Raw genomic sequence first — 10,296 nt, forward strand, 5'->3', positions numbered from 1 at the left:
GTATTAGAGCCTGTTTATATGGAGGAGAGTTGTCCCTGGTAGGAGGGTTACCCTCCATACCGAGCCACCGAGCTTTGCATATGTTTCTTTATAAATAGTTGCGAGCCGTTTACATGAGAAATTGCAAAGTTGGCTCGGGGGGTAGGGTGACCCTCGGTGGAGGGTCACTTGCTTTCAAGGTAGGGTGACCCTGGGGAGTGAACCAATTTTTTCTCCATATAACAGTTTGGTTATTTTTGCCTCGCCTACCAGGGACAAGTTGACATATACAGAACATGCGCAAACACTACAATCGGCAAAAACAGAATTGCAGATAAATTGAAATCAAAGTCGGCGGTTAATTAGTCCCAAAAATGGTCTTGGTCGATGATTCAGCGTTTCTAATTTTAGAAAGAGCAGCCATAGTACATGTTTTAAAACACCTCTCGCCAGTATTTTGAATAGAGAGGGCCAAGTTTTGGCTCGGTCAACAGGGACAACTTTCTCATATAAACGCTTGGCAAAAGATGGCTATGGGGAGGGTAACCCTCCTACCAAGGACAACTCTCTTCCATATAAACAGGTCCTAAGTGTTCTATAAAATCAGTGATTTGGTACCTTGCAAACAGAGCTACTGTCGATCTTTCTAGAAAAATCAAAGGAAACTCTGCTCACAGGGTAGAAGTACTTTGTTTGAAAGACTTTGTGAAAAAAAAAAAGATGTAAGCATACAAAACAGGAACAGCCCGACCCAGTAGACCACTGTACCTGTAACTTTTGCTTGTTGCCCTGGCTAGCCTGAAAAGCACTATGGTACACTGTAAGCCTGATAAACATTCACGTTAACTAGCCTGCCATAACAACCCTCCAAGTTAAGACCAAATTTTGGAGCTGGCAACTAAATTGAAACCAAAGTCGCCAGCCTGGCGACTAAAATTGGGAAGAAGGATTGAGAGCGTGAGTTAAATTAGCGACTAAAATTTTTCACTTGCGACCAAACTTGAGCAGTCAGCAGCCAAGTGGCCATTAAGGAAAAAATAAACTTGGAGGGTTGCATAACCGAAGGTGCTTCCATTAGTCAGAACTGGCGGGTCAGACTGGTACAGTATCGAAAACAGAATTCCGTTGTTAGTCAGATTTGTCCTGTCAAATCAGCCAATGCAAAAATATTACACACTATTGTGGTGGAATTATAGGAAAATCTTGTGCAAAGGCCCATTTCACATTCAAAACCACCAGACCACAGAGGCAGAAATTAGTTAAGAACAAATTAGTTATTGACAGGGTTAAATTAGAATCGACCAAAAGAGCGTTTTTTTATAAAGGGGCCGATATTTTTAATAATTTTATATGAATCTAGTTCTAGTCTTTTTATCGCTTTTTATATGTCTTTTCTTAGATTTTTTATATAGCTTTTTAACTGTTTTTATTACTCTATTTTATTAACTATTCATTTATTTATTTTTAACCCAGGACCCATGTTGATAGCAGTTTTTATAACTGAAATGGTCATCCTGTATAAATATGTTTTAATTATTACTATAACTCAGGCTAACCAGAGTGTCGATCAAGATATAACCAGAGTGCTATTCAGGCTAACCTATTAAGCAACAGATCATCTACTTTCTTTCATACATTAGGTTCCATTTACACATAATTCAAGTAACTCATTCTCATTTAGTTTTTTGTCTTATAATCAAAGACTGATAATAATTTACTTTGCTTCCCCTTTTAGGAATTCCTGTCATTAACCAACTTTCTAGTTTCAACATTTGTACTATTTGTAGTCGTCCTCCTGAAATTATATTGCTTTGATGTCCATAGAGGTGAGGGAATAAAAGATCAGTAATTTTTAAATTTCTATTGACTTTAAGTCAAGTGAACTGATAGTTACCATTTTGTATGTGATTGATCTAGCTGGAATGGAACTTACATGTACTTGCTGAAGATGGTAAAATTTCAAAAATAAGCCCCCCTCCACCCAAAAAAAGTCAAACCCAGAAATCCTTCCAAAAAAGCCCTTCCCATGGACTTATGTCATTTAAAAGAAAGATGTTACTTTTCGGATTATTATATAAGCCCCCTATTGAAAAGCATTGTTTTAAGTTGTTTGAGAATGCTCAATATGACTTGTAATGACTGTTTGTTTCAATAGGTAGTTTCTGAGGTAAATGTTACTTTTCAACTTATTTTGTTTTTCCAATGTAGTGCTTCCCCCTGATCCTATAGTTATAAACTAAACTAATCGAGGCAGAGGCAAACATTGATAACCCTATCAATAATTGACCTATAGTATTTGGCTTTCCTGACAAATGTCCCTTCCACAGAATCTGTGTTGATTGTTAAGGATCTTGGAGTTCAGTTCACCAGATCTGGAGTGCTTGGGCTAGAGACAAGTCAGTTTATAGAACACCACAGAATTGTTGATGTACTTATCAATGAAGTCATAACAATGGTATGTAAATCTACCTTGCTTGATTGATGCTTCTAAAGATACAACTTGTAACTTGGAAATTTGTGGCCTTGTGGTTAGTGTGCTGGATCCCAGATCAAGCGCTCCAGGTTTGAGCCCTGGCCGTGGTCACTGTGCATGTGGTGTGTTCTTGGGCAAGGCACTTCACTCTCACTGTGTGTGCCTCTCTCCACCCAGGTGTATAAATGGGTACTAGCGAATTTAATGCTGGGGGGTAACCCTGCGATGGACTAGCATCCCATCCAGGGGTCCAGTGAAAATACTTCTAGTCTCTTTATGCGACTGAAACAATATGAAATATGAAGCCAAAGAAACCATCCTATAAACTAGGTGATAAGATTGTACAAGTTCCTGAATTTGAATGTTTTGAACTTGTGGTTTCTCCATAGCACCAAGTTGTGTTTTATTTGACGTTGTTGACTTGTGATGGAACTCAAAGTAAACCAGACAGAAATCAACAACTTCACCCGCTTTTCACGGTAACTCTTAAATTGTTTTGTGTGACGTTTTTTTTTTTTAAATACAGTGGTAATAGAGTGGTTCCCGCTATTTTGGGAATCCCACCTCCCACCCTCTCTTCTCCTGTCTCCTGAAGAATTTCCACCCCCTTCACTCCTGAGTCCCCATGCCCATCAATTGACTTTGTTTAACAAGGGTTGCACGTAACAGTCTTGCAACTGACAAACCTGTGGCCCTCATTTTCCTGATTGAATTGGAGTTTGGCAGTGTTGGCTTTTGTGGAGGGAGGAGAACCGGAGAACCCGGAGAAAAACCCTCGGAGCAAGGATGAGAACCAACAACAAACTCAACCCACATATGACACCGGGTCGGGAATCGAACCCAAGCCACATTAGTTAGAAGCGAGCATTCTCACCACTGCGCTATCCTAACCTGCGATCAGTCTTTCTTTTTTTCGTGGCGGAGGGAAGGAGAAAAAAAAGAAAGCCTGATACAATTACTTGTCAAGTCGTCTGCCGCCCCCAATTAAAATATCTGTCAATGTCGTCAAGAATGTTGGCGATGCCATCAGATAGGCGTGCATGATTAGCGCCTTTAGATTATATTTTTACTCTCACAAACATGTGTTTGAAGTACCCTTTTTGAACGAGCTGATCGGATGGTTTTTAAAATTTGTTTTCTGCAAAGGCTGATTTTGTGTAAGGCTCAGGTTAGACATTTCAAGGTCGTAGTCTCTAAAATGTCGTTAGTCACTGGCACAATCATTTGGCGTCTTTGGTGGTGTGATGTAATACTCTTCAACACCATTGGTGATAGATTACGCTCTTGCCAAATCCCGTCGGAAGAACTGCCAAAACATCTTTTCTTTCACAAACTATTCGTCGAATACACTCCCTTTGTTCGTCTTTAAATGTTTTGTGTACAAAACTCTTGAGAGATTTTCTAAAAGATAGAAGAACTCGCTTTCTACTTCATTCCGCTCAACACCCGCCATGATAACAATCATCTATGCATGATATTTTTGGACCGGAAATTAGACTTGAAATCAATTACTAGCCAATCAGGAAAGAGTTCTAATGTTGCCTTTTGTTTTCTTACCAATCAGAAAAAAGTCCAGATTCTGGACTTTTTACAGACGACTCGACAAGTAATTGTATCAGGCGTTCATTTTTCCGTTGACCCCTCCGCCGCGACAAATAACGCCTGATCGCAGGTTAGCGCTATCCCTGCTCCCCAAACACCTTGTCTATTTGTTTTTTGTAGTACACTACTTGTACAAAATAAACCATCGCACTTCTTTTTTACTGTATTAATAATAATAATTTAATAATGATAATGATGATAATAATAATAATAATAATAATAATAATAATTTATTCTTTGAACACCTCAAGTCTTCCTAGCCCTCCAGTTAAGTTAAATTTCAAACAACTGTTTTCCTTCTTGGCAGGCATCAGTGCCATGTCTTGAAACCATCAAGCCCATCTACCACGGCATGCAGCAAATACTTGGAACAGGATAAAGGAAGAAGGATTGACACTGGAGTGTCTGAAGCGGACGGTCACTAGATACTGAGAATGTCACTTAGCATTGAACAGCTACTAATAACTGTAAATTTATGTTGAGCATGAGGCAACAGGGTTTGGTAAAAATTCCAAACCCTTGCTTTTGTTCAACTTCATTTAACAGGTTTGAAAATGCCAACTGGTTTACCTTTTATATAAGGCCTTCCAAGGGGGGTAGCCGTGTCGCATGTTTCTGAGAACTGATGTTGCCTTAGTAGCCAACAGCTGTAAATGTCGCTGTCGTTCTTCCCATTATTGTGTTGCTGTCGCAATGTGTCGCTGTCGCATTTCAGTGCCATAACAATGTCGCTTGTTGTTGTTAAAATGTTCCTGTGACGCCAGAATTCAGGGTCATGTCGCTTGTCACTTTTACCCTCGGAAGGCCTTTTATATGTTATTTAGGATTGTTAACATTGTTAAGTTGATTTGCAGTACTTGTTTTTGTTGAAATAGACCAGTTTTGATTTTAAAATTCTAACGAAGCATCAACACTAGTGGGAAATAAGCAAAAGAAAGGATTTATTCATCCCACAATCTCAATGTGGCATCTTTCCTTTTATTGCCCCAGATAGAATTATTTCTGAATATAAAATTATCAAGATTGGCCTATTTAGCCTCTTTGGGGCATGGATACCGTATTTTCTCGATTAAACGCTGGACCCCGATTAAACGCCGGCCTCGTATAAACGCCGGGTCAAAATTGCTAGTTTTTAAATAAACGCCGGAGGCGTTTGTTCGAGGTCCCGGCGTTTATTTGAGGTCAGGCTAACAAGTAAACATATTCTGTTTGTCACAAATCTCGATTGCAACATAAACTATCCAATCCGTAATAGTGCACCTTTGGGAAATATTCACCTTTGCATACCCATGGAAACTTTTTCGGGGCAGAACGAAGAGAAAAATCGTCCCGCCTTGACAAACTGCCCCTTGGTCTCGAAGATCGGTAACAATAAATCAATCTAAAAAATTGGCAGAAAATTGCAGTCCGTTAATAAACGCCGGGCCCCGATTAAACGCCGGCTTCAAATAAACGCCGGGTTCACGAAGCCAAGTTTGAAATAAACGCCGGGGCGTTTATTTGAGAAAATACGGTAATCATGATATTATTACCGGTAAGATATTTATTTTTAATTCAGATAAGAGAGGCCACTGTACTTATTTAAGTTCTCTAGAACGTACCAAATGTTTACTGACATCATCTGACCGAATCAAAAGTAGTTGACCCTGCCTAGGAACTAGGTAAGCTCTATTCCTCACATGGGAAGAAGGAACTGATGGTAATCGTGATGATGACAGCATGTACATTATATTGTAGCTGTTTTCTATTAAAACAAGAAAAACAGTGACCAGTGCACGCTTGTGTTTGTATAGCTCATGAAACTATAAATCGTGCATGCATTCGCCAAAGGAATGCATGTTTGAGTAATTTAGTTATCTAGGCACACAGGATTTTTAGTTCAACTATATTAAAAATTCAAAAATTATGTTCCCTTTTACAGCGACACATAATATTCTATTAGCAATTAGTAGTAACTCAGCTGTGTTCTATTGGAAATCCGCGAATCTGATTGGTTCTCCCACTGATAGAAAACAGTCGCGCGCGCATAGCTCTTTAAGCGGTAAATTTTCTTGATTTTTGTCTTCAAAGTGCACAATATTGTAGGTTTTGGACTGTAATCCTTTAGAGTTTCTACTAAAACAATTAGACTACTCGACCTCCTTTTCTATGAGCGATACTATTTGCTCATAGAAAACTCGGACTCGTAGTCTAATTGTTAAATAGACAACAGTGGGACAACCAATCAGATTTGAATATTTCCAATAGAAGACACGGGATGCCTGCTAATCAAGATAAAGAAACGCTATCTTAACAATGGTAGCATGTGAAATTATTGTGGAATGATCCCAATTTCTCAACCTCCTTGGAAGGGAAATGAAAATTGGACCCAGAAATCAGGAGTTCAAGAAATTTGGGGTAACAATTGCACTGTCAGACTGAGCAAAGCAAATCGTAGTGAAAAGACTTTTGATTGGAGTTACATATTGGTCACAGGTTTAATAAGGAATCCTATCTGTGAAGTCGGGATTTCACTGTTCATGAACGTTTTAAATTATAGAATCCAGTAATACGAATTACTATAATCTAGTAATACGAATTACCGGTAATATGAATTATTGAATCAAAAAGTAATAAAAATTATTGAATATAAAATTTCGTGTTGAGGTTTCAATTAAGTTTGATTTATGAAGATTTACTGACTGCTGAAACAGTTTTCTTTAATTTTTTCAATTTAGGGGGGACATACAAGTAGCTGACATCTTTGAGTGAAGTGCTTTCCTTGCCCATTGGTACTGAGTCTCACTTTTGTACAAAAATGTGCAAGAGAAATTTGAGTTTTATTAACTTTTCAGTTACCATACATGTTAACACTGCAGATTGAACCAAACTACATTCATTTGAACATAGTTGCACAAGTTATAAATTTTTATTTAAAATTACACATTCCTAGTAACAGTTACAGTTTAATTGGAGTTTCTCATCAAAAATTCGTTACAAGAATTTTCCACAACAATTTGATAACAATGTGCTCAAGCTCTATCCTTGCTTTTCAGATCGTCTGCTATCTCCTTGTAGCTGAACTCATCTTCATCATGGCACTCGTAATGCTTAATCCCAGTAAATGCTTTCTTTAGGGTATCGTTTGAAGCTGCATAAATCATCTTTTCTCCAATCTTCATGGTGTCGGGACACCTGAAAATATCCAAAAAATGCCATATGAGTCAGTAAACAAACTTGAAGTCACTCTACGACATGTCACATCAGGTTATTGACTGAAACACAATGAGGACCCTCCTGAAAACCACAAACTAACGAATTGCATTTTTGGCGGCCGTCAATCATAATCATGGCGATGGCCAACGAACTATGAAAAATGGAAACAAACAAAATGGATCAAAATCTACCAAGCACAACTGACAGACGTGACCTTTTGACCCGGTTGAAGTGAGCTCCTGTTTCCTGAGAGGTCCGCTAAGATGATTGATGGCAGCAAAAAGCGTAAACCATTCATTGAGGGTTGAATTTTAGAGTGCGCATTTCACTGAAAACCGCAATTAAGTTTAGTGCACCAGTAATGACTTTGGACAGCAGTGATACACAGAAACAAAGCGTGCACAGTGTCCAGCAGGAAATTGGAGAACACCAATACTGTTGCAATATTTGTCACATTTTATGTGATGCGTCATCTACACATGTATATTTTTACATTTGACAACTTTTATTTGTCACCTAAAAGCTAACATGCCAGCTTCTCAGCAAATATATTTCTCACACAAAAATTGGCAAATTTTCTCGTGTACATGAGCAAATAACAATTTTCACATAAAATTTGTCTCAAAAATTGCTCATGCAATCTAGCCTTAAAGAAAGATATTATTCAGTGAAGCAAACTAATTTGTAAAAGAATGACTTACTTTGTGTGTACATGCACAGAAATCTGTCTGAGCATTTAATTCAAGTTTTATTTGAAATTTCCCTCCATGGTAGGGGTATGTATATACTTTGCAACCACAAAATTCTACAAAGTGGTTCTTGCTTACCAGTATATGTAAATGACAACATCTTTACAGGTACCGCTTTTCCTCTGATATGAGATGTCAAACAGGATGTAACGAGGTCCGCCTAATTCCAAAACTTCTTTCTTCATCTCATCAAAGATTTTTTCACTTGTTTCTGGTGTTTTGTCTGGATGTGGATCGACAGTCTTTTCCAGAACAATTTCCTTTTTGTCTTGAATCATCATGACGGCATAACCATGTATGTGTTTGTCTTTGATGGCAGTGAACACTTCTTTACAGTCCTGATTCATTTTGATTCCAGATGCCTTAAATTGAAAAAAATGTTAATAAGAATGAAGAAATGCTCACATATGGCTAACCAAGGTGGCCTCCCCTATAAGCCTGGTGGTTTCTTGGAGGTCTCCTGGCCCTCACTCACTTAACCTCTTCATCCCGTCAGGGACACTTCTCTGCATGCAGTTACCTTGTCGTAGTGGGGGAGTTTGTGTGCCTTAATGACCCTGTGAGCTCTACTGACAGGGGCTTAAGCTCCTGGCTGGTCCAACCAAGCAGGGCAGGTTACAGGGGAGAGAGCAGACTAAAAGCAGCACCTGGTCCTCTAAGGTTGGGGGTTGGGCGTGCGGCTTACAGCCCCACCTCGGAAAACATCAACTTGTTAACAAAACTGCAACAACACTATCCTCCTCGCCCTACAATAATGTTATTGCTTCAACAGTTAAATTCTAAATTGGCTAAAAAATGATGATGAGGTGTATGTCGTGTTACGACTGCGCTTACCAGTTGGCTATTAAACTACTATTTGGACTACTAAACACAAATCCATCTAGTGGCAGGGAGGAGGCTTGGAACCTGGAACCTCCGGACTACAAGGCAAGAACCCTAACCCCTAAGCCACACTGCCTCCTTAAACATAACACTAAACAAAAAAGTGTCCAAACACTCAATGACATTTAACTGGTTAAACTATACTGCATGACGTAAAGTATATGAAAAAATTCATATATGTGAACTGCAGATGAGATGTAACGTGAAGAAATGATCCTGGCAGTGAATTGCTATTAAAGAAATTGCAAAAGAAAGAAACCCAGAAAATTTCTGGCTTCAACAGGATCCCGCTGAAGCCAGAATTTTTTTCTGGTTTCTTCCTTTGCAATTCGCTTAAACTATACTCCATATTCATGTACTAACCATGATTGCTGTTGGTCAAGTTAACTTTATTCAAATCCTGAGAAAAAAAGGAATTATTACTTAAGGTTAATAACTTTATTAATCAATACATGTTTTATTTCTTTATAGTTCAGTTTGCAGCTCCTTGGGACACAAAATTATGGATCAATATGGGGGTGATACAAAAATTCTGCTGCGTGCACTGATACCTCTTCTGTTTTAAAAAATGCATTAAATATGCTTGAAATGCTACATAAATAAATAGCAGAAGGGTGAGTAGCCCACTTTTCAGATCCATGCAAAAAAGTCAGGTTCCTAAATAAAAAGTCTGTGCATTGCAGAGAAGATTTAATGACTCATGATTATATTTGAGCAAGTATCCAAAGTGAAGCTGCAAAGGGGAACTAGCTGTACAAGTCAGAGCAATTTTGAAAGCTGGGCACTTTAATTCCTCGCGAAGCGAGGCCGAAGGCCAAGCGTAGCGTGGTGTATAATTTTGTCCCTCAAAGGGCTCAGGCGGGATGAAATCTCGTGTGGAGTTTACGGTCATATTTGTGAGCTTGGTGTCTGGCGGAAATGACGTCACACGGCCGCGCGCTGGTGGCCAAATGGGGTGAGCGTCGAACTTCAAATCAGATCTTCGGGACTGAGGGCCGGGGTTCGAATCCGGCTAAGGTTTTTTTTTTTTTTTTTTTTTTTTTTGTGGGTTTGAATCCTAAGCCTTTCATCTTTATCGTTTTCCTTTTCGGATTAAAATAACACTGATTTCCACATAATACTCCCTCAACGCCTATTCAGGTTATAAACCTTTCATGGCCATCAGGGGCGCGCGGGCGGAGGGTTCGAATCCTCCTGCCGTTCGTTCTTCTTTTTTTTTAATGCCCTGAAATAAATGTCCAAAATGCGAATATCCAATAATTTGTCGATGATTTTGAAAATAGCCTGCGCTTCCCAACGCTTTATACCTCTTTACGAACCAGAAAGAGCCGCCATTTTCAAAGCGGAGTAGCCCTGGTAACGCGAGTGTCGCGGCCATGTCCGTTACTAGGCAACAATAACAAATCCTCCCACCAT

General features: G+C 39.0%; 2 protein-coding genes across 2 annotated transcripts; one reads left to right on the top strand and one right to left on the bottom strand.

Annotated features, from left to right (window-relative positions):
* Positions 1 to 1,691: 1,691 nt before the first annotated feature.
* Positions 1,692 to 6,688, top strand: LOC144641016 (uncharacterized). The gene is made up of 4 exons (XM_078500077.1): positions 1,692 to 1,805; positions 2,307 to 2,434; positions 2,842 to 2,931; positions 4,362 to 6,688. The coding sequence occupies exons 2-4, from the start codon at positions 2,432 to 2,434 to the stop codon at positions 4,431 to 4,433; spliced, it is 165 nt and encodes a 54-aa protein (XP_078356203.1). The 5' UTR covers positions 1,692 to 1,805; positions 2,307 to 2,431; the 3' UTR covers positions 4,434 to 6,688.
* A 166-nt stretch (positions 6,689 to 6,854) lies between these two features.
* Positions 6,855 to 9,384, bottom strand: LOC144641015 (cofilin/actin-depolymerizing factor homolog). The gene is made up of 3 exons (XM_078500076.1): positions 9,244 to 9,384; positions 8,077 to 8,360; positions 6,855 to 7,228 (listed from the first exon to the last, which is right to left on the bottom strand). The coding sequence occupies exons 1-3, from the start codon at positions 9,244 to 9,246 to the stop codon at positions 7,066 to 7,068; spliced, it is 450 nt and encodes a 149-aa protein (XP_078356202.1). The 5' UTR covers positions 9,247 to 9,384; the 3' UTR covers positions 6,855 to 7,065.
* Between the last annotated feature and the right edge of the window lie 912 nt (positions 9,385 to 10,296).

This window comes from Oculina patagonica, unplaced genomic scaffold, assembly GCF_052425735.1.
Source record: "Oculina patagonica isolate OP01 unplaced genomic scaffold, crgOcupat unplaced611, whole genome shotgun sequence".
Classification (NCBI taxonomy): Eukaryota; Metazoa; Cnidaria; class Anthozoa; order Scleractinia; family Oculinidae; genus Oculina; species Oculina patagonica.